This window comes from Anser cygnoides, chromosome 2, assembly GCF_040182565.1.
Source record: "Anser cygnoides isolate HZ-2024a breed goose chromosome 2, Taihu_goose_T2T_genome, whole genome shotgun sequence".
Taxonomy (NCBI): domain Eukaryota; kingdom Metazoa; phylum Chordata; class Aves; order Anseriformes; family Anatidae; genus Anser; species Anser cygnoides.
In genome coordinates, this window is record NC_089874.1 from 141,442,611 (window position 1) to 141,466,438 (window position 23,828).

Below are 23,828 nucleotides of genomic sequence, written 5' to 3' on the forward strand. Positions count from 1 at the left end.
AAGCAAGGTCACCTAGAGCACGTTGCACAGGATCACACTGAGGCAGGTTTTGAATGTCTCCAAAGGAGAGACTCCCCAGCCTCTCTGGGCAACTTGTTCCAGTGCTCCGTCACCCTCACAGTACAGAAGTGTTTTCTCATAATCAGCTAGAACTTTCAGTGTGTTTCAGTTTGTGCCCGTTGCCTCTCATCCTGTCACTGGGCACCACTGAAAAGATTCTGGCTGCATCTTCTTGACACCCTCCCTGCTCTCAGTCTCTCTTCATATGACAGATGCTCCAGTCCCCTAATCGTCTTAGTACCCCTTCTCTGGACTTGCTCTAGTAGCTCCATTTCCTTCTTGTACTGGAGAGCCCAGAGCTGGACTCAATACTTCAGGTATGGCCTCACCAGGGCTGAGCAGAGGAGCAGGATCACCTCCCTTGACCTGCTGGCAATGCTCTTCCTAATGCAACCCAGGATCTCATTGGCCTTCTTGGCCTCAAGGGCACGTGGCTGGCTCATTAACAACCTACTGTCCACCAGGACCCCCAGGTCTCTTTCCACAGAGCTGCTTTCCAGCAGCCTGTAATGGCCAAAGGGTTATTCCTCCCTAGGTGAAGGACCCTGCACTTGTCTTTGTGGAGTTTCATGAGGTTCCTCTCTGCCCAACTCTCCAGCCTGTGCAGGTCTAAAGATGCCATCCAGAAGGACCTGGACAAATTTTTTTATGTAATGGACTGGGTTCTTATTTTCACTTCTTGAATTATTCCACGTGGAATAACGGAAGATTTATTTGATGCTACAGATAGTTCTTCAACATAGGTGTTAATGTCATGGTTTTTCACAGGGAACAGTGAGTGAGGTCTTGATTTGCATTTTGAAGTTTCTGATTTGTTTAGGAGCAATACATATTGGGTAGGAGACAATTAGAGCTTTTTCCTACTCAAGTGATCAGTTGTGCTTGCTGATGTATTTTTGGCATTGCTTTATGCTCTCCTCTACCACTGAGCCTCTAATATAATTGAGATGTTATCTGTTTCTTGATACTTAGTGGCAGCAGCTCTGTATACTCTCTCACTTGGCCTTTATGCCATATATGAATATGCATCTACCCAAATCTTAATTTGTAGTAATCTGTGACCAGACTTTTACTGTAATAGAAAGTTTCTTTGACACTGTGGCCTTGAATAAGTCACTGTGTCTGTTCTCCTTATGGTTACAAGCCTTATTGATGGGGTCTTGTACAAGGACATTTGGCCACCTTGTTATCCATAACCATAATTATTCTGTATTCCCTGTTCCTCCTTCCAGTGTGCTTTTTCATTTTCTATTTCTAATTTTTAGAATTGTAAATTCTGTGAAGAAGGAACTCTCATTTATAATTGATTGGTATAATGTCTAGCACAACAGGGCCCAACCCACTGTAGCTTTTAGGCTCTATTGAAAGCTTGCAATATGAGAAATCAGATCATGTTAAAATAAACAGCATTGAAAATTAACTCTAGAATTTAATTTGTAATGAATTTCTTGAAGTTAAGAAAACTCCTCAGTTACCGTGTCAGCATAAATGTTGATCAGTAAGTCTTTTTTCATTCTTTACTACTGCACTGCAGCAGTCAGAGATCAGAATTATTTAAGAAATCTCTTTATTATATATTCTGGTTTAGAAAAATCCAGGTACAAACCAAGAAGATGTAATCCAAAACAGATTTACTGACAGTGTGTGGCACAAAAGAAAAAAAAAATTATTAAACATTAATCTCTAGAGATTTGGACCATCACAGTTGCCTTCAAATATAGCTATTCCAGAGCAGTTAAAGCATTGGAACCTGACTTCAGCATAGATGAATTCGTTGTGAGCTGGACTTTGTGGCCAGGCTCTTCTCAGTGATGTGCAGCGGTAGGACAAGAGGTACTGGCTAAAAACTGGAACACAGGAGGTTCCACACAAATGTGAGAACTTCTTTACAGTGAGGGTGACAGAGCTCTGGAACAGGCTGCCCTGAGAGGTTGTGGAGGCTCCTGCTCTGGAGATATTCAAGACCCCCTGGACACTTTCCTGCTCAACCTGCTGTAGGGAATCTGCTTTTAGCAGGGGGGGACTCAATGATCCTCAGGGGTTGGAAGGAACATCTGTGATTCCGCGAGCTGAAATATTTTGCTTTTCCTTGTGCCACCGTTATTTTTGTGCCATGCTTCTGAAGGAGAAATACCTCAAATAGCTGAGAATTCATTCCCAGTGAAAGATGTCACCCGTTACATAAATACGCTTCAAATATTCCTTTCAGGGTATCCAAGAGCTTTTGATTTTTGACAGCCCTTCCATTTTAAAGTCGGTTCCCTCATTACTAACGTGAACTAAAATTCTTTAGAGTGTGTATTTGGTCGTTTCGTCCAAACTCCTTAACTTTCCCCCCCCCTCCCCGCCCTTCCCCGGGTACCCCTCTGCGTGAGGCGCGGCGTGGTGCGGGCGGGGCGCCCCCCCCGCGGCGGGCGGGGCTTCGCTCCTCAGCCGCCCCTTGGCTCCCCGCAGGGCGCCGGCAGGCAGCCGGCCCGGCCGCCATGGGCAGCGCGCAGAGGAAGGCGCACGGCGCCAAGGCCGAGGGCAGGGAGCAGCGCAGGGACCCCGCCGGCACCGCCGACCCCAAGGGCACGGCCGAGGAAGGCGCGCAGAGGCCGGAGCAGCAAGGTGAAGCCGATGGCTACTCGAACGGCGAGGGGGCGAGGGGGAGCCCCGCAGAGCAGCAGCCCCCCGGGGCGCACGGGGACGGGTCCACCTCGCTCCCGCCGGCTGCAGCGGAACTGAAAAGGGAAGGAAACGAGCTGTTTAAGGGAGGACAGTTCGGAGAAGCTGTGCTCAGATATTCCGAAGCCATTGAACACGTCGTTGGTCTAGGTGAGTGTGATACCTTCTGCTTAAACCGTATGTAGGTGGTTTAAGGGAACTAGAAGTGAAGTCACCGAGCCTATCCCTGGATTTTTGGCAGGAGTTACTGTGCCGTATTACTTCGTCATTGGCAATAGAAGCCAATTCATGTAATACAAAATGTAGGAAGATGAGTGAAGTAATCTTCTAACTTCCTTGGGACAGAGATGTTTGCATTTCTTTATGTTTGAATAACTCCATATTCTCAGTGACATGATAAAGGAAAGCTCCTTACAGCTTTGCATCAGCAAACTGCATCACTGCAGTACAACTTGCTCTGTGCAGCTACATTAATTCTGCAGTGTCGTTTTAGAGTGGTCTTTGATTTTAATTGTGACTTCTTTTAGGGAAACAAATTCCAGATGATTTAAGTATCTTGTACTCGAACAGAGCAGCGTGTTACCTCAAAGAAGGCAACTGCAGTGACTGTATTCAGGATTGTAACAGGTAAATTGCAACCTCCTATGTAGAGCAACAACATTCCTGATGATGATTAAACACTTTAAGTGATATCTTGTTATTGCACTTTGAAGCCCTGCCTGAATGACAGATAAGTTTATTTTTCATTTATGAAAACAATCACATGAAACCTAGGGAGAGAGTAAGTTTTAGTTTGCTTTCTTAGTGTGTGAAGGCTGTTGTTAGACGTATCATATTCACAAATATGCATAGAAAGCTTAAAATCTTTATTATAAAAGCAGGCTTACTTCAGTAATGCTCTATGGTAACCCATATGTAAAAATTTTGTTAAACCAACTGCTTATCATAGTGCTGGAAATGACTTTCAAGCATCTGTGTGGTGAATGTGTGTGTTCTATGTTTGTTTGTTTGCTTGTTTGTTTTTTAATATAAACTCAGCATAGTTAGGAACAGTGATTACAGTTGTTAAGGAATTGAGCTAAAATCCGTCTGCTTATGGTGGCTTTTAAGGACGCAGGTGTGAAAGATCAGACACCTTCAGTAACTTCCTAACACTGCTGTCAACTAAATTATTGGTGTATTTCCAGATGTCTTTTGCTGTAATTTCTTAAATAGCACTAGTAAGACTGAGGCTTAAAGGGCCAAAGAGGAGCCCAAGATGGTCAGAATTCTTTTTTTTTTTTTAATTAATATAGTTGAACCCAACTATTAAAAAAAAAAAAACAACTAAATCTAAAGTATGTATGTAACTTTATATTAACTGAATATTTGACTTACTGTATAAATTCTGCCTGATGAAAAAGATTTTTGAAAATGTCATCTGAAAAAATTGACTTGCTATCAGCATTTTGTTAAAGTAGATGCAGGATCATAGATGGCTTGCTGATGAGACAAGATGGCATACTTAAGTGCCATGACATTCTTCAGTTCAGGAGGTTTCTAGTATGTAGGACTTCAGCCAAAGTCAGTAATACAAAGGTTTGGGTTTTTTTTTTATTCTTAGTGATTGGAAGCTTGGTTTTCTTATTACTTACATAGTATTTTAATCTCATGCATATTTTCTGGATCCACGATGACCCATAATGCTTAGTGAGCGCAGCAGAGGTAGAAAGAATGTAGAAACTGGGAGGCAGAACCGCAAAACTTCAAACACAGAAATTAGGCAATGTCAATTAAATCCACTCTAGGCAACACAACAAAAGGGATAATCTATGAAGAGGTTACTTGATATCATCGAAGTAAAAAATGGCGTAGTGCTTACATTTGCGATACAGAAAGTATATAAAATTATTGAATGTTTATTAAGTTTTAGCTACTTAGGGCTTAGAAGTTTGTCAAAAAAAAAAAAAAACTTTGTTGGATGTCTCTGTCTCAAGACTGTAATTTGGAGTGCCTGTATTTCTTTCTACAGAGAGTGAAACAGGGTTCCTATGTGCTAATATTATTTTCTCTTATTTAATATACTGGTGTTGCTTGGTTCATGGATGTATTATCATAGAGTAGAATCATTTAGGTTGGAAGAGACCTCTAAGATCATCTAGTCCAACCTTTAACCTAGCACTGCCAAGTCCATCATTAAACCATGTCACTAAGGTCTCCAAGTTTTTCGAAGACCTCCAGGGATGGTGACTCAACCAATTCCCTGGGCAGCCTGTTCCAATGCCTCACAATCCTTTCAATGAAGATATTTTCCCTAATACCCTACCTAAACCTCCCCGGCGCAACTTAAGGCTATTTCCTATTGTCCTATTGCTTACTGCTTGGGAGGAGAGACCAGTCCCACCTCACTATAGCCTCCTTTAAGGTAATTGTAGAGAGTATCTAAGTTTTATCTTTATATTCTGCCATGAAAAGGGAGTTTTCCATTCCCACTGATACTATTCTTCAAACAGTGTCTTCAGTCCCTGAGTGTATTTGTGGGTTTTTTCTTCTTTCTCAGTTTTAGGGACCTGGAAATTGTGTTATTTTTTGTCTGAGTTACACAATGGGAAGCATTTTTGTAGAGGTTTTTTAACGGCCGTGATGTCATGCTGTTGTATTTTGCAAACGCTTTCAGCAGGATAAGGAGAAGTGGAGTGCTGGAAATGCTTATGAAATGGAAATGTTTGTTCTGGAAATCATTGTTTCTTTATTGTTAATGGAAGAGTGATGGAGAAAAACTAAGTTACAGCAAAAAAGGCCAACAGCATCTTGGGCCATATAAAGAGGAGCATAGCCAGTGGATGGAGGGAAAGTGATTATCCCCCTGTACTCTGCATATGATAGATAACATCTATGATACTGTTTTGGTTTTTGGCTTTCCCAGTACAAGAAAGATACTGATCAACTGGAGTGAGTTCAGTGAAGTGTTGCTGAGGAGGCTGTGGGCTCTGGAACACTTCCCTGGAAAAACTAAGGAAACTGGGTTTGTTCAGCTTAAAGAATGGCTTCAGGAGGTCCTAGCAGCAGTCTGCCAGAACCTGTGAGGAGATTGTCCAGAAGATGGAGCCTGGCTTTTTCTGGCAGTACGTTGTGGGTGGACAAGTGGCAACAGGTGAAAAGGAACCCAAGAGGTTCTGACTGCATGTTAGAGGGAAAAACAAACAAACAACTTTTCCCTTTTCCCCATGGGAACACGGGGGTATTGCGACAGGCTGCCCAGAGAGGCTGTGCAGAAATTTTCTTGGAGGTTTTCAAGGCCTGATGGGATAAAGCTGTGAGCAACTTTCTGATCTTAGAGGTGACCTTTAGCAGAAGGTTGGGCTGGGGACCTCTGAACCTGAATTACCTCGTGATTCTTTGAAATCTAATCGCCTAGACTCATCCTAATTTCAGTATTTCAGTTTATCTTTTTGTCTCATTAGCAAGAATCATTGATTAATAAAAGGTAATCTTTAATCTATAAAGTCTTTGTGGGCTGCTTCGTCACTTTCCTGGAAAAGCACATGGTGTTCAGAAGTTCTCATTGCACAGTATTGGGGATTGAGTTCACTGTTGAACAGGCACCAATCGACAAAAGACAGGCACAAACCTAATAGCTGAAAATAGGGGTACATTCATGTTTTATTAGATCAGTTTTTTTACATGCATACTTCCACGTAAGTAAGAAGAATTGAAGAATTGAAAATTGTGTAGGCACCATATACCCACCGATATTTAAGATCCCTTCCAATCTGAGCCATTCTATGATCTAGACATGACATTCTATGATCTAGACATGTTAGGAAAAAAACTTTTCCTAACAGCTGTCACTATATTACTTACATTACCAGGAAAACATTAGTTCTGCAGAAGGAAGATGTGGATGTAAGCAGAGTAAGCTGTAGTAAATGTGGATGTAAGCAGAGTAAGCTGTAGTAAAAACACTAACAATTACATAACTGCATCTTATTTATTATTATTAATAGTATTAATAATAAACCACCCAAGTGTGTTTTCCAGGGTTATGTTACTGTATGACCTGTCTGAAATCACAGAATTGTTCCATATAGATGTCTATCCCATAAAATATTCTTGCTGTTGTTATTTACGTTACTCTGTTTCAACACCATATCCTTCTGTTTTCTCCAGAGCTCTGGAGCTTCAGGCATTTTCCCTTAAGCCTCTCCTACGACGAGCAATGGCATACGAGTCCATGGAGCGGTATCGACAGGCATACGTTGATTATAAAACAGTTCTGCAAATAGACAGCAGCATACAAGCAGCAAATGATAGCGTTAATAGGTAAGTGCACTTTGTACATTTTCTACTCATCGGTCCAAATAGAAAAATAGAATTCAGTTTTGTTTGGGGCCTACCCTCCCTCTGTTCTACATGCCTGAGACAGGGTCATCACAACTACTATGTTCTAACTAGTGGACCAGTTATTTCATTTAGTTGTTTTCCCATTGCTTCACCATTGTCATCAGCAGTAGGTCATTTTTTATTTCAAAAATGTATTATTTAAAAGGCTTTCTTTTGCACTGGTTCTTCAAATTCTTTTCTTTCTGAATTTGTTTGACGCAATGTAAAGTAATATTTTAAGTCCGTACCTTTTCTCTGACATTCCTGTGCATATTAGCACTCTTCCTGTAGCAGTTGAAGATATATGTTGTGTTAATCCTCCATTATGCTGCAGTTGTGCAGACACTGAAGCAGCTTGATACAGTGATTGACTGCAAGGCTTAGAGGTGTAAAAAATAGAATTGAATCTTATTTTTGACTTGATTTCTGATGCTTCCAACATTAACTCTTGCTACCAAGAGATGTCTCAATTTCTGTAACTATATTGCAATAGTTCACAATTATGATAGTGTTTATACAAATTTATTCTCATTAACATATAGAAAGTACTTCCATACACAAATGAAAGGATTTCCATTCCCTTTTCTTTCCTTTTTTTCTTTTATTGAACAAAAATATTTATGAAAGTAGAACAGACATTAATAGTTGAGCAAAAACCTGCATTCATGTAACTTTTTTACAATGGAATCTAGTACTTTTCTCTTCAAGGCAACACCATGAGTGATTACATTATTCCCTATGCTTCATTAAAGAGGCCATGATATCTTTAAGTTCTGCTTTAACTTCTCCTCTTAGAAGTCTTACATTTGATTACACATCAAATAGTTACTGATCTGTGTCTGCATTGATAGTAGCCCATTTGGTTTGTTGAAATAACTGACTGACCTGGTATCTGAGTGAATTACTGTACTTTTTTTTTCTTTGCTTATTTTATCTGCAGATATTCTTTTCACATTTCGCCTGACAATGACTTGTAACTTGCTTAGTAATAAGCATATTTCCTTCTTTTCCCTTAACATTCTTCCTTTTCTCCCCTCTAGGCCTTCCTTATGTTTTTAGCTTCACTGCTCATTACTCTTTCCTCCCTGGCAACCCATCACCTTATTTCAGCTGCTTCTTCCTTCTTCTCTTCTCTTCTGCTGGTAATTCATTTTTGCTTGCAAATTCTTAGTTTCTAGAGCCTAGACCTCCTGCATAATTGAACTTTTAGTATGACTTACTTTTGAATTATTTATTGTTCATAAATTAAATTGTCGACTAAAGTATCGATTTTAATTTCCAAAGTAACACACCTTCTTAAGATGAATTTTAACCAAAAAATTGTAGTTACTCTACTGCCTTTTAACTTAATGGGACAACCCCAAAATAGCTCTATGAATTTATCAGGAATGTCAGGTCGTAACAGCATGCTTTTACTGGAGGATTTACTTGATTTTAAGTTCCTGGAGGAAATTGGATGGTGATCCTGTAGGAAGCTGACAGATAAACTCATCTTCCTACTTATGTCTGAAGGCAGGTTTACTGAATCTTGTTAAGGCTTGTCTTTCTGCCCTTACCTAGCTAAGCAGGCTTTCCAGAAATCTTAGAATCCAAGGGGTTTGATATTTCAGATAATTCTCATGTAAAAGATGAGTAGAATTTTTTAAGATCAAGCCTTTACCTGACCATTTTACAACCAAAAGAAAATAACAAAGAAAGGAACGTAAGTACATATTTTTATGAAAAGGTAACTGAGAACAAATATAAAGAATTATTTGAGTGTTTGTCATGGTTAGATGATAATGAGTAGTCTTTTATTGGTTATTTTGAGGTGACTTTTAGTTAAATCGGAAGGACTGTATCTTTTAATGGTCTGTGCCAAATCACAGGAAAATGCCTTTCAAGTATACTTTTTAATTAGTGTAGTTTTACTAGCTTTGTGAACATCAGTGACTTTCTTTGTATTTTAATTTCCTCTTGAGTGATTGTTTTATTATTTGCTTTTCATTGTTAGAAATACACAAGCTCTAATGGGGGGCAGTATGTTCATGCATTTCCATTTACTAAATTGAAATTTCATTCCAAAATTCTCTCAACCCCTTTAATGCCAGTTAGTAAATTGCAATAGACAACTTGAGAACTTTTAATAAAAGCCCTGTATGAGTATTGTAGTGTACCGACTATGTCTTTGTGATAAATTCCAAAACTGCAAGGAGATTGTTAGGTCAAGTTAGAGTGATAGTGTTGGGGAATGAGTATCTGTCACAACCTTTTTTGTGAGATACCTGTGCTCTGTTAAATTAGCCATAGCTCACAGGTATGCATTTTTGCAGAAGGCCATTCTAAGAAGAGACTGCCCTATTACAAGAAATCAATCAAAAAATTCTGCTGATTTTGATGAATTAGATCAGGTTTTTTGTCCAACTTTTTAAAGCCATTATGATAAGTAGAAAAGAACTGACAGGAAGGAAGTGGGATGCTGGTTTACAGTTGAAACTCTGTTACTTTCTATGAGAAGCAGCAGAACAGAAATAATTGCCTTTTTACTATAAAGTTTACAATTTTCTTCTCTAACAAAAAAAAAGAGTAAATCATAGGGCTATTTAATTTATGATGGTATGCCACATTTTTCTTAACAATTGCATTTGTATGACGCTTTAAAAACCTAACGTTTTAGGAAAATTAGAGCAAAACAGAACTTGGACAAGCTTCTCTGTTGTCCTGTAAAATACTGCTTACTAATCATCCAGATAGAGGAATGCCCTGAAAGGGCATGTGCAGCTAATACATAGAAAAATAGTCTTGTTCACTTAGAAAGAGTTGGAACAGAGATATAATACTACAAAATGTGATATTCTGTATATGAAGAACTTATTTTCAGTTCAAAATGGTATGTTTCATTTTATGTAATACATAAAATCACGTTATATTGCTCCACGAACAGTGTTTTTCATCTACATCATTGAAATACACTGGTAATTTCTGTTTTACAATAAATGTCCACTTGGACATGGTCCTGGGCAACCTGTTGTAGTTGTCTCTACTTGAGCAGGGGGTTGGACCAGATGACCTCCAGAGGTCCCTGCCAACTTTAACCATTCCGTGAGTCTGAAATAATATGAGAACAGATGCTGCTTCTTGTATTGGCTCTTCTCTCAGACCCAAATTGGAAAAGAATTTGGTCCCAATTGCTTTGACTCTATTGCCATAATCTTTCACTGAGGATTTATTATTATTATTAGTGTGTAGCCATTTTTCAAATACTTAAAGAGAATAAAATCAAGGAAGTAAACTTTATTTGGGTTATTTATACTCATTTTATCTCATTCATGTCACGTTCAAGGTAACAATTTTTTTTGAAGAGTATTCATGTAGTATGTTTTCAAACTTGTGTTAAATGGAAACACACCTATTATCCAAATTTCAGTTTAATGACTTCCATAATATCAATGTGACTTGCTTTACTACTGAACTGAGGATTTTTCTTTGTTAAAGCATATGTTAGACTTATCACCAGTTGAACTTAAGAGCCGTTTATTTTGATATCAGAAGACTTACATCAATGTTATTCTCATCATAGATTAATTTGTGTGGTTTTTTTTTTGTTTGATTGTTGTCTTTTAAAACACTGCAAAAAATGTAACAGAAACATTAAGTCTTATATGGCTTTACTCGTGTTTATTTAGGTCTTGCTCCAAAATATATCACAGCAATGGGAAACTCCCACTTAAGTGCATTTTGACTCGAACCTCTCGCGTGTCAAAATAAATGCATTGGTTAAAGAGAGACTGAAAAGATCAAATATATTTTTCTTTGCCTTTTTAAATGGGGATGAAGAATGATCATTTGAAAAATTTGACTGTTGTATAAAATGTAATTTAGTATATACTTTATGACCTACACTGGTTATCTACAAAATTGCTATGTAAGAGGTAATTATTGTGTAAGAGGTTTTGCTTGACACTGGCAAATTTAGGTACCACTTGTATATCTGAGTGTATTGTATTTTACTTATGCTTCAAATAACACCAATGAACACCTAAGAAAACTAAGCAAAATTAAATGTCTTTCCTCTATTTCTTTACTGCGTGTTTCAGGCAGCAGTTAGAGCTTAGTTGCAAAATAAGTCATTTGCTTAAATATTTATAGATGTAGCTGATGTCAGTTTCTTGTCTCCTACATACTAGCATAAGTATTTTAATTTAAAATGGAAAAAAAGTCTGAATCAAATAAATTAATTCAATGGTGTTGACTGCTGTAACTTTTTTTCATTAGTCTTAAGGATAACTGTTCGGTTGTTTTGGGGAAAATTGGAACATTGCATTATTTTATTTGGCTGTAGTTTATTAAAGCATTAAATAAATATATGAAAAGTCATGCTGATAGGAGTTTTCTTTTTCAGAATAACAAAGACTTTAATTGACCAGGATGGCTCTAGTTGGAGGGAGAAACTGCCACCGATTCCAGTTGTCCCAGTCGCTGCTCAGCAACACAGGTGGGATGGAGGAAATTTTACTTCAGAGGTTAAGCCAAGCAATACTACAGATACGAACGGAGAAGAACAGTTGCAGATGAATCGTACGTATAGCTAATGCAAGTATATATACATACAAGAAAATAATGTTAATTGAAAAATGGAATACAATTTAATAATGTCAAAAGAGCATCTTTAGAAAATATTTATTTTTTTGAAAAGGCAAATAAGATGATGGTCTTTTGGTACAATTAGGGTTAATGTGCTTTAAGGAACCACAGTAATGATAATTTTTTTAGTCCAGATGATTTAGTTTGTAGCAAGTCATTTCTAAAGCCACATAAAATAGAGCAGAAATACTCACCAGCAGTGTGTTGAGTCCTACCACAAGTATCAGTGGTTTCCCTAACCTCATGCTACAGTTATAATGTAGTTCCACCCCCCACCCCCCCCCCCGCTCACCCCTCCAAAACAAACAATCAATCAAACAACCCCAGACCAACACCAGAAACCCATCCTCAGTAACATAATCCGCTGCATAATCTGTAGCCATCATTTAATTGTTCGTGGAAGTATTGTTCAGCTTTTCAGGTAGACTGAACAGGCTACAGAATAACACTTCTGATGTTTTTAAGTACAGATTTCAACTTTGACTGTGACTATTCAGTAGTCACCTTTCAAAACCGTTAGTTTAAGACTTTTTATACATAAGCACCAAGTGCTTTATTCCTTTAGGAGACTTTGTTCCTCCTGATTTTTCCCCTTTGTTGGAGTTTTTATTTTTTCTACTCCAGCAATTCAAGTGAAGGAACCCTTCTGATTCTGTTTTATTGATGTTAAAGATTCTTCTTGCAAAGTCTTCAGCTGTATCATTTTTGATTCTTACTTGACTGTTAATTGGTTCCCTTTTAAGTTTATTTCAATATAAAGAAAATTAGCACTGAAGATAATCTCCCCTTGATTAAGAGAGGGGAGACTGCAAAGAATAGCTGCATTGTTCGCCAAATATGTAACGTGGTTGTCTGTTAGTAATCCATTATTGAAATAATGCATGCCCACAAATATTTTGCGTTCTTGGGCCCTACAAGTTTAAGGACTTCAATATTACCTTAAAGATCATCTTTAAATTTATTTGTACCTGATATAGAACAACAGACAACTTACAGATGCATGCATTTTTGAGAATTGGATGTTCTTCTCAAGAATAAAGCATTGTTCTAGAAACTTAGAATAGCATAATGTATGTATGATCTACATAACAGTGCAAACTGAAGTATGGTAAACAGCATGGTAAACAGTATGGTAAACTACAGAAAGTTGTTTTTCACTTATGGAACGTGAAGAATATCAATGTATAATTTAAGTTCAATTAAATTCATAACAATGTTACTTTTTAAAATTTCCAGTGACTTAAGTATTTCCATTACAGTTGTTGTTAGCACTTATATGCGTTGTTAGCACATTACTGATTTATCACTCTTCAGGATTGGGCAGTAATTGGATTTAGCATTTATTTTTGAAATACAGTAGAAAACTGATGTTTTGCACAAATGGGTTGCTATTAAACAGAAATTCTTAGGTTGAAAATTGTTTTTGTTGTAGTGATTGTACTCCAGGCTTTCCCTGTTATTAAGGGATGCAATTTGTTGTTTTTAATTTATTTCATTGTATAACCAACCTATTTAATCTAAACCTTTTAACTAGTAAGGATTAAATTTACATCTATATAACCTTGTGTAACATTGTGAAGAGAGATAATTTGAAGATCATCATAGTGAAAAGCATGAAGATAAGCAGTTCCTCAGAACACTAGTGATGATCACGTTAACCTGTTCTGAAACACACTGAAATCAGCCATCAATATCTTCATGGAGTGTGGTCCGCAGGATTTTGATACAAAAAACTTACATAAATGTATTTCAAATAGAGTGGGTTTTGTTTTTAGAAATAGTAAATGAAAGCTGTGTAACCACTTTCTTCACTGAAGGCCAACTCAAAGATCGTGGTTGCCTTCTAGGACTTGTATTAAACCAGTGAGACCCCTGGTAATAGCTGGCACTGGAAGCGTGCCAGCAATAACATTCAGTAATTATTTAAACATTATGCGTAGCTGACATTTTTTTTTGCAACGATTGTGTGTTGTTTTTTTTGTGTCCTAACAACTTGAGCTATAATTTAGTTATGTTTCCTGCTTAAATCTGCTTTGCTTTCAGATTGTTATTTATATTTTTCCCCAAGTCCGCATGTAGTTTTCTGGCATCAGAGACTGCCATATTTTTTTTAAAATAGCTCACTGAGCCTAATTATTGGTTAAAATGGTCTTCTTTATATGCAGTGTTTAAAACCTGAAGCTTGGCAGGGGGCTCATATTCTTTTAGCAAGGTACAGAAAACAGATTTTTCAAATGTTATTTACTTGGAATTATGTTACTAATTTTTGCTTGCTCACTAAATTTTGTTTGCTCACACTTAGACATGAAACTGCAGTCAGGATTGGTTTTCCACTACAAACATAATGAAAAAATGCAGACTAACCCAGAAGCACATGTAACAAAGGATGTGGAGTTTAGAAGGAAAGAAAATTATTGAAGAGCAACACAACATAAAAAATATATATATATATATATTTTATGTTTTCAGGTTACTCTGAAAGCATCTTTTTTATAGAAATCATTAACAGACTATTATTGATGTATCACTAACCCTAACTGATGTGATGATTTGTTTGTCATTGTCAGTTTAACATCAAAATTATGATGGATCAGTTGCTTGCAGAAAGAATATTAGGTGAAATTACGGTTTTTGGTGTGATGGTGAAGATCTAGAAGGCCTTTAATCCTGTTTATCAAATCTCCACCACTGTAAATAAAGTCAGTATGTCAGTGGAGATGCATAATCCCTCTGTACTGCACAGAACACGTTGACAGGAAGAGGTAAAAGTGTAGAGCTGTCTATTTGCATTCACATTATTTTCAGCAAAACTGTTAACTTGGTGCATTGGAAGGTATATGTTGTGCCAAATGTGTATATGTTAGTTCATGCCTTTCTTAGAGCAGCAGGGAGATTGGGAACACACATTGCAATGTGCAAACTGATAAAGATCCTCCAGGTGCCTGGCATTTATTCTTAAGTCTGGGTGGACTGCTCAGTTACCCTTAATGCACTGACCTTCTTAGGTAACAATGTGATCCTTTTGTTACATAGGTGAGAAAGCAGAGGAAGAGTTCAAGACATTAAAAAACGAAGGGAATGATTTCGTAAAGAACGGTAAATACGAAGAAGCTGTAAATAAATACAGCGAATGCATGAAGTTAAATGACAAAGAATGTACAATCTACACTAACAGGTAAAGATTTAAAATTTAACCCCCCTTTGTAGAATAACAACACTTACATTTTCCTACTGCAAATAGAGATTTCTCATCACTTCAGTCACTGTTGTAAAGAAAGTTTTTTTTTCCTGCTTGATAAGTGTTTCTAAGAACAAAATTGATTTTTGGTTAAACAGCATTACTTCCCAAGGGGAGCAAGTATTAATGTCACTGATAGTTATATAAAGACTTTAAGATATATGTAAAATAAGCTACAGTAAAAGTTATAATTAACATAGTGTTTTGCAGATTGTTTTTGAGAATACTGGTATGATTTTAATTAAAAACTAATGTGCAGTAGCAGTATCTCAACCATGAAGAATAATAGTTCAGAGAATGGGCATAGTGCAAAAATAAAAGTAGGAACCTGGTCACACAGCAGCATTATTTTAAAGGTTGACCTAATTCTGCCATATAATTCTTTATACTGTAATCCTATCAGCTTCCACGAACTAAGAAGGATTTGATTAGGCCGATACTTGAATAGGAGACTTTCAAGTTATAACTAGGTACAGAAGGTAGTAGTGGTTATTTAATCTAGAGCACTTTTTTACCCAGAATGGCTGTATAGGATCCCTATTGTATCCATTAGTATACTATCATATTAACCTAAGATAAATTCCGCTTCTAAAATGTGTACGTACCTACTTAACTTCAAGCATTATTCATAGTTGAATTTTGACTTTTTATTACAGGAATTCTCTAAATCCATCCAGTGATGTCATTAATACTTAGTGGTTTTGATGTACTCTAAAAAAAAAAAATAAAAGACACATTAAGATTGTGTGAAATAATTGTAATTAATGTTTATGAGTCAGATACTGTTGGCACTACAGTACGCTAGAATTTACTTATATTGCAGTGTATTCTGTTTTTCTGTGTTAGAGCTCTCTGTTACTTGAAACTGTATAAATATGAAGAGGCTAAGCAAGATTGTGATCATGTTCTTCAAATAGAAGATTCTAATATTAAAGCTTTTTATAGAAGAGCACTAGCGTACAAAGGATTACAGGTGAGGAAAAAGAACATGACAGGTATTTTAAAGCACTTCTAAACTTGCTTATCCTCTTCAAAGGCAATCAGGTAGTTGCAGTCAACGAACACAAAGCGTGCAGTGCTGATGATTTATTACTTTGCAAAGCATTAGGCATACATAAAATATACATATTTTTGGAACATAAAAATCTTCATGTTGACTTGCAGTAACTTGAGAAAAGACAAGAATATTGGAACAAATGAGCTTTGACTGGAGATTAGCTAAGCAAGTTTCAACTGTTCTAATGTTCTAATATACTTCTGGGTGTCACAATCTTTTTTTTTCCTGTCAGGGTGTTCACTATATCTTTGGTAACGACACGCAGATTCTTTTCAAGTCTGTCTTCATCTGTCCAAACTAAAATCTCAAGCTGTCTTTTGGCATCTGCGCATGTATAACTGCTTGTCAGTATTGTACCAGGCCTTTAATTATCCTTGTTTTCTTCCCTCTTCCTCCTCTAAACACATTACAAACCTTTGTCAGAGAGTTCCTTTCTCACTCTGTGGGCAGTATGGGGACTGAACCTTTTTCTTTTCCATCTGCACATTGAAGTTGTCTGTACCATCCCTGTCTTATATCACAGTTCCTTGAGTATCATTTTATCTGACCTTGATAAAACGCGGTCTTATATTGCTCATATCCATCCTGAGTGTGACTGCAAATGTCATGTTACATCATTTGAACCGTCATTTTGTCCATCACTCTGTTGGTTCCCCCTTCTTCACTGGGTGAGTTAACTGCTTTTCTATACTTCATAATTCCTTCATAGTAATCCTTACTCTACCTGTCAACTCTTGTATTGAACGGTCAGCTTCTCATTTCTGTTGTCTCATGATGTCAGCTTTCATCATCTACTTTGTATTAAATTTTACAAGTGTCTTTAATCAAAGATCTTAACCGCTTTCTCCTGCTTTTTTTGTAACTGGAGGTGATCACTCCAAATATCCACCAAGTTCTAGCAGTGTTCTTCAAAGGAATACTTACATCAGAGCTCCCTTATGTTTGATGCCTTAACAATAATTCGTTGTCACTCAGCCTACAAATCACTTGAACAGTTTGTATGTGCTTATCAGGATACCTGACTATTCACATTCTATGTTACAACACCAAATTTAGGTCTTAGTAACCATGAGAATCTTTTGATGATAAATGTGTTCCTCTGTTACAGTAGCTACAAAATTTTGAGGGTTTCCTTTGATTAATTTTCAGAGAAGGTGAAAAGTATTCATTTTGTGTAAAATCATTTTTTGTAGCTGTACCAAGCTCCCAGGTATTAATCATCTGTAACTGTATGTTGTTGGAGTTAATAACAAAAATAAATAAATAGTATAAATAGAAGCAAAAACAAATAGTGAATCTACTGGTCAAAAAAAAAAGAATTACACACTAGCGAAGAATGTCAAGAATTGGAAAAACAGTTTAGCAGTTTTTTTGTAAATATTTAAAAAAAAAAAAAACATACATTTTGGTTGGATTTAATACCTTCATTATTTCAAGTTCTAGGGTTGTGAGTTAGTGGTAATACCAGAGGAAGCAACAAAAGTGATCTGGGGTTGACAAATGACTGTGTAACAAAAGATACTACTGACTAGATGCATCTGTTTAGGCAAAGATGTAACTAAGCTGGAAAGTGTTATTTGTTTATAAATATCTGGGTATTTATTTGGCAGAAAGCTGCAGTGGAATTTAATGTAGTAAATTATTTTTATAGATTCACTGAGATGTAAAGGAAGATCAGAATGGAAATCATGCTCATCTGGTGAATTAGGCCTATAACGTGGGACGTGGGACTGGCCTGTATCTCCTACAGCTGATAGTCAATTCCTTGCTTTGGGTACAACCATATCAAATGAGTTTGTCACGAAATCTGGCAGGCTGCACTTTGAAACCCAGGACTGGTTATTTTCTGACCCTTGTTCTGGAACCTCATTTCTCTGTAGTTGTGAATCTTCGCATTTGTAGTTCCAGTGCTTTAGCTTAAATGGTAGCTGGTTTTTGATGAAAGCAATCTGTCTCCTTCATGCATTCATTTGCATAGGCTGAATAATTCTGGTTTTCTTAACTCTTTGTTCATAATACAGCAAACTTTGGTTAATTTACAGACTTACTGCAATGGCTCTGCACCTTGAATACAGTTAATTGGTATTGAACAAAATATTCTGGATAGAAAAGATGATGAGTGTCTTGTAGACTGGTGCTTTAATTACAGTTAAGCTGCAGAGGAAATACCTCAAGTGGTACATCAGAGGACATTTTTTTTTCTGTAGTAATATGAATGACTTAAGATAACTTTGTGATACTGCTTGGGAACAGAAGAAATATTGGGTCTCTCACTTGAAGAAATTGTGTTTCTGCATAGTCTTTCGCTATCTGCAGTTACATGTCATTCTTATTTTTGATACTCCAGCCTTCAAGGTATCTTGATTTTTTTTTTTTCATGTGGTGTTTCAGTCTTCCTCAGAACTGATGCTGCTATTAACTTCATCTGTCCAGAAAACTTAATATGAAAATTCATATTTAATGCCAAAATTAGAAGTTAAAACATTAAATAAATCACAAGACTGATCCATGAGGAATTATGTCCTAATGTCATTCTGTCTCTTTATTTGTCCTTATCTTGGTTATTCCAGAATTTGTAAAGTAATCTCAGTCTTCTCAAGTATTAGCATAAATTTCCCATGTCAACCTGTAAGAGGTTATCTATTGAAGTGATGCCCAGGAAGATTAGGCATATTTTTAACTCAGGTGACTCTCTTTCATTGGCAAAGCAAATATGCAAACTGTTGATGGTCTAGCATTATATTAATCTTCAGGAGGTGTTCCAGAGTTAAGCAATTATGCTTAAAAGCAGCAATCTTCAGTAAGCCATTCACTGGCACAAGGAAATGGTTTTCAGAACATAAATTATTTCATAGTACATATTTAATAAGGAAGTCTTGTTTCACAAAATATTCAAGTTCATCCGTGGTTTCATTTTTTTCTTCCTTTAATGAAATTACACTGTATTTAGATTATTTTTATCTACTTAGTGTCAAGATTCTAGCACTTCTATTTCTCTTAATTGGAAAGGACAGTATAGTAATTACAATTTATATTTCTAGTGGTGTGTTTATTGAAAAAAAATATTTTCCCTTTTACTTACAGAACTATCAAGCCAGTGTTGATGATCTCAACAAAGTCCTTCTAATAGATCCAAATGTTCTTGAGGCAAAAAATGAACTAGAGCAGGTAACCCAACTGCTTAACCTCGGCAGCAGCGCTGTAACTGGCAGTCTACAAAAGCAAAGGAAGAAAATAACCATACAAGAGGTATATCTGTTCATTTTTAAAAGCAAGCAGTACAGAAGCCACACATTTGAAAAAATACTGTTAAAGGTTTTGTTTTGCAGTCCTTAGCTATATATTTTTGGGGGGTGGGGTTGTATATTTAATGTTATTCTGAGGGCATATTGGAAGATTCTTACATAAGATGTGTTTGGCATCCACTGTGTTCTTTAGTAAAGCTTGGCATGCTTTGAGGTACATTCATAACCACAGCAGAAATGAAAAAAGTACATTTAGATGGCATTAAGCCTGAGCATATGCTCCTTGTAAACAAAAACTGCTTACTTTGAAATACCTATTTTACAGAATGTGGCTGACAAATAGCCATTTTTCTTTTAAAGTCTGTGCTACTCAGGAAACCTCTGGCAGAGGTTCATTGTTAGCAGACGTGCTGGCTGTTCTTGCCTTAGTAGTAAAATTACTGGTCCAAAGAAGAAAATCCTGCCTTAAAGAACAATGGTATGGGTGAAACATCTGTGGAATCTTACAAAAGAAATGCAGGATGTAATGTTACATTCAAGATCAAAATATTAGCTTTGGGGAGTTGTGTGTTGGATTAGGTGATGAAGGGATTTTCTCAGTCATCTGATGTTTTTGGATTGTAACTTTGCTAGTCCTTTACAAATGTGTTTTTTTTTTCCCTTTTCTGTTTAAAAGATGCAAGTTCTAGTCTATACAGTATGAAACTGAGACTGTAATTTGATTGTGTAATTTCAAAATGGTGGTGTAACAGAATTTTTAATATAGAAACAACTTGTTTTATTGATACACTTCATTGTCACAAGTTCATGGGACTTTACATAACTGGTGTTACTGGGAATAATGTTAGTTAAGCTGTGAGTTGTGACAAACAAAGGGACTTGGAGAGTGTTCAGAGGAGGTCTGGGAAGTGAAGGCATTGTTCAGAGACCAGCTAACTGCATTACTGGCAGTGGTAATTTTTCCAGGGGTGGGGCAGGAAGCATTTATATTTGCTATCGTAATTATAGCTGTCCCCTTCAAGAGCATTCCCTGTCTTATCTACTGTAATACATGGGAATTCCGTGAAAACAGACTGCAAAGATAACTAGGGAAAATTTAATTAGAAATTGATTTATCATTATTGCATTTTAATCAAGCTATAATTGTATGTAAGACGGATACCTCTGTGGATAGTAATGATTGTTGACGAACAGAGCAAAAGCTCTATAAGCCCAGTGCAGTGCTCTGCGGAAATGACTAAGCTGGCTCCCGGCACAGCACTGATACTGTACAAGGCAATATCTTGAGACTTTTCCAAAAGCTTGGCATCAGCTGGAGAGATCCCCTTCAGTGGTTTGTTTTGGTCAGTTTGTACTAATCCCACGACTCCTGATGGTTTGAAATGGATTTTAGCAAATGTAGTTGATCCCAAGGCTAATTTTATTGCAACCGCTTCATGAAATTCAGTACAGCCTGCAAGCTCTGAAGACATTAAGTGGGTATTCATGCAGTTACACCATGGTGAGCTTTCTGCTTCCACAACAAGCCTGAACAGCAGCCTGATGCCACTGCTGTATGCCTGTGCTATTCTGAAGTCATGGCAATAAAATGGAACACTGCTATCTGGGGGCTAAACTTCAGTTCTGCCTGTGTTCTGCAACTTCACGTTTAGTTACATGCATACAGTCCTCCTTAGCAATCTCCTGGGGTGCTTCAGATGTCTTTCTGCAGTGAAAGGAAATATAAAATACATGCTTTTGACTAGAAAGAAACCTGTAAAGCTAAATTAGAAAGGTACCATTCTGGGGGGGGAAGTAGGATATAGAGAAAAGTAGGAGCCTTTCTTTTATGAAGAGTAAAATGTTAACTATAACGAAGTGACATTATTATTGAATATATGCATGCAGCTTACGAAATTAATGAGTTGATGCTATTTCTTCTGTGAAGGTGACTGAATCTGATGAACAGGAAGAGGGGCAGTTTGCTGCATCAGAAGATGTTGTGACTGATGATGATACTTCTAAAGAAGCGGTTCAAAAGAGCACGACATTGAAGACCTCTGAAAAACTGACAATTTCCGAACCATCTAATGCTTACGACTTTGGTCAGATTATAAATGTAGTGAATGCCAATAAGGATAAAGTTGCTTGTGCAGATCTTTTAACAATTACTGATCCCAAAAAACTTCCAGTGCTGTTAAGTAACAAACTTGAAGTAGAGACCTTTTTGATTTTTATCCAGTCATTGGAATATTACGTACTTGGAAAAGATCCCAGTCTTGTATATCAGCATCTTTTCTACTTGAGCAAAGCAGAAAGATTTAAGGTAAGAACCTCGGTTGAATGAGTACTTAAGTTGAACAGAAACTTAGAGGAAATTTTCATATTTCAGTAGGAAACAATACAGTAATTGCTTGGGCTAATTATAAAATAATGTCTTTTCTCAGGTGGTGCTGGGCCTTCTTAGCAAAAACGAAAAAGAACAGGTTCAGCAACTGTTTGACTTGCTTGCAGAAAACCAGAATCATCAATACTCTTCAGAAGATCTTGAGAGTCTTAAAAAGGTTTATGAACTTTAAGAAGAACTTAAGTTAAAATTTATTTGTTGCATGGATATAGTTGATGTTTATGAAATACCTGTATAAACACTGCAGGCTTGCACGGGTTGAAGTGGGTCTTTATGTGGACTGTTTAGATTCTATTTTGTTTTGATAGTATATGCACATTTAAAACTTGCTGCTCTTTTGTAGTTGTACACGTTTTTAATCTCTACAGTTTAATGCATGCCTTTATGTTCAGTAACAAAGTTCAAGTTTGGCATACTGATTTTATTTAGACTTACATAAAATATATGTTTTACATTTATATAATGTGAAATATCATGATGGTACGATAGCTAATATACTTTTAGTCATCATTTTGTGGGTTGTATGTTCTTGTGATAAAGAAGTGTCTTCAAGGTAAACGGGTCAGTTAGCAATAGCTTTGCTAAAATGAGTTTACAAAAAGTATAAACATTTTTCAGATAAACTACTACAGACCATCTGTTTCTTCACCATCTGATCTACACAAAACAGATTTAAATATTTTGGTGCAGTACTGCTTAGCAGCAAAGGTGAATGAATAATACATTAGCTTGTCATGGAACACTTTGAATCAAAATAATTAATTATTAAATGAATGGATATGTTTTTTTAAATGACGAACAAGTAAGTAATTTTTAGTGCACAGAGAATTATTTATTTTCTCTGTGTGTAGAAGGATTGCTGGTTTGCACAGCTTTTAGAGTAATAGTGATGAAAAACAGAACAAGTGGCTGCACTTAACATTAAAAATATTTAACTCCGGGTTTTGTAATCAGATTATTTAAAACACTGGGTGTATTTCTGTTTGCAGACATATTCATAAAGCTAAAACTAAAACCGCTTTGTGGACCAATGTGATTCTTGTTTTATTTCGGGCAGTACTTATGTTTTATGTATTATTTAGACAAAGCTGCATTTTCTCAAGACTAAGCTTAAAAGTTTTTCAAATACCCCAATGCCTTCTTTGCACATGTGATATAAATCAATGTTGAACTCACAAGCACTGCAGCAGTATCACTAGGGATGTTGTTCAAATAATATTTTTCTCAGGTGTATATTAATTAAAAATTAAAGTTTTTTTTCTTGAAAAGTTCAGGTTATGGATTCTTCATTTCTGGTTCTACACTCTTCAGATTTTCAGTTCTGACATGGTTTATGAGTTTTGTCTTGAAGTAGAATACTAAGAATGGCTTTTAATTCCTAAAACACTGTCAGCACAACTGATGCTTCTTGTCCTTAGATGTCCTCTTGTTGTGAGATTGTCATGTGTCCGAGAGCTCTGTAGGTGATCTAATCTGTGCATAACCAATTGTACTTATCCAAGGAAGTGCCAGGCAGTTTATTCTTCAGTTGTAGTGACAAAGGTATTCATGTTCGCTAATTTCTCTGATAGCGATTTCAGTCCATTCCTGCTGTAGTTTAGTGTGTCTGAGAAAGCTATGTACGTATGCAGCTTACTGGCATGGTTTGGGGTTGAGAGCATTTTGTTTCCATTCCATTTGTAGAAATGCAATACAATTTAAACTATCAGGTTTGTAGGGATTGGCGTGGAGACTTGATTCCTTAATCAAATGGGATGGTATTGCCTTCTGCAACAGAAGTACAGCTTTACTACATAGATTATCCGTATTTCCCCATGGGTAACTTTTGTTTCTGCAGCTTTGTTTCAGGTGATTCGGCTTTAGGGCTTGCAGCTTTGAATGAACAGAGCTGAAGGTGGTTGTAAATTACAGATTTTAAGAATATTTTGTTGATCAACGCAGTAGGTTCCTTGTAGTTCCTACTTGGCTGTCAGAATATTTTTTTTCTCATAAAATCCTGCTGAAGTTTTCTCCAATGTTTACAGAACACATATTTTCCCCTCGCTAAAAACAGCTTAAATTATTAAAATTACTGACTTTTAAAAGGAGTATTTCAACATTTATTTTAAGGTAGGGTGTTTTACTTAACAAGATTATTTCCATTGCTAGTTTTAAGGTTCCTATAATACTGAGGAAAATTATCAGACTGCA

General features: G+C 36.6%; 1 protein-coding gene across 3 annotated transcripts in view; it reads left to right on the forward strand.

Annotated features, from left to right (window-relative positions):
* SPAG1 (sperm associated antigen 1) overlaps positions 1–22,906 on the forward strand; it is a 43,385-nt gene extending 20,479 nt beyond the window's left edge. For all 3 annotated transcript variants that reach the window (XM_048068682.2, XM_048068681.2, XM_048068683.2), the window contains 9 exons: positions 2,515–2,877; positions 3,255–3,354; positions 6,877–7,029; positions 11,471–11,646; positions 14,746–14,887; positions 15,797–15,923; positions 19,092–19,256; positions 21,180–21,557; positions 21,679–22,906. In XM_048068682.2, coding sequence (XP_047924639.2) covers positions 2,515–2,877; positions 3,255–3,354; positions 6,877–7,029; positions 11,471–11,646; positions 14,746–14,887; positions 15,797–15,923; positions 19,092–19,256; positions 21,180–21,557; positions 21,679–21,810 — 1,736 coding nt within the window. In that variant the 3' untranslated portion in view covers positions 21,811–22,906. The remainder of the gene's footprint in view (positions 1–2,514; positions 2,878–3,254; positions 3,355–6,876; positions 7,030–11,470; positions 11,647–14,745; positions 14,888–15,796; positions 15,924–19,091; positions 19,257–21,179; positions 21,558–21,678) is intronic.
* Positions 22,907–23,828: the final 922 nt, after the last annotated feature.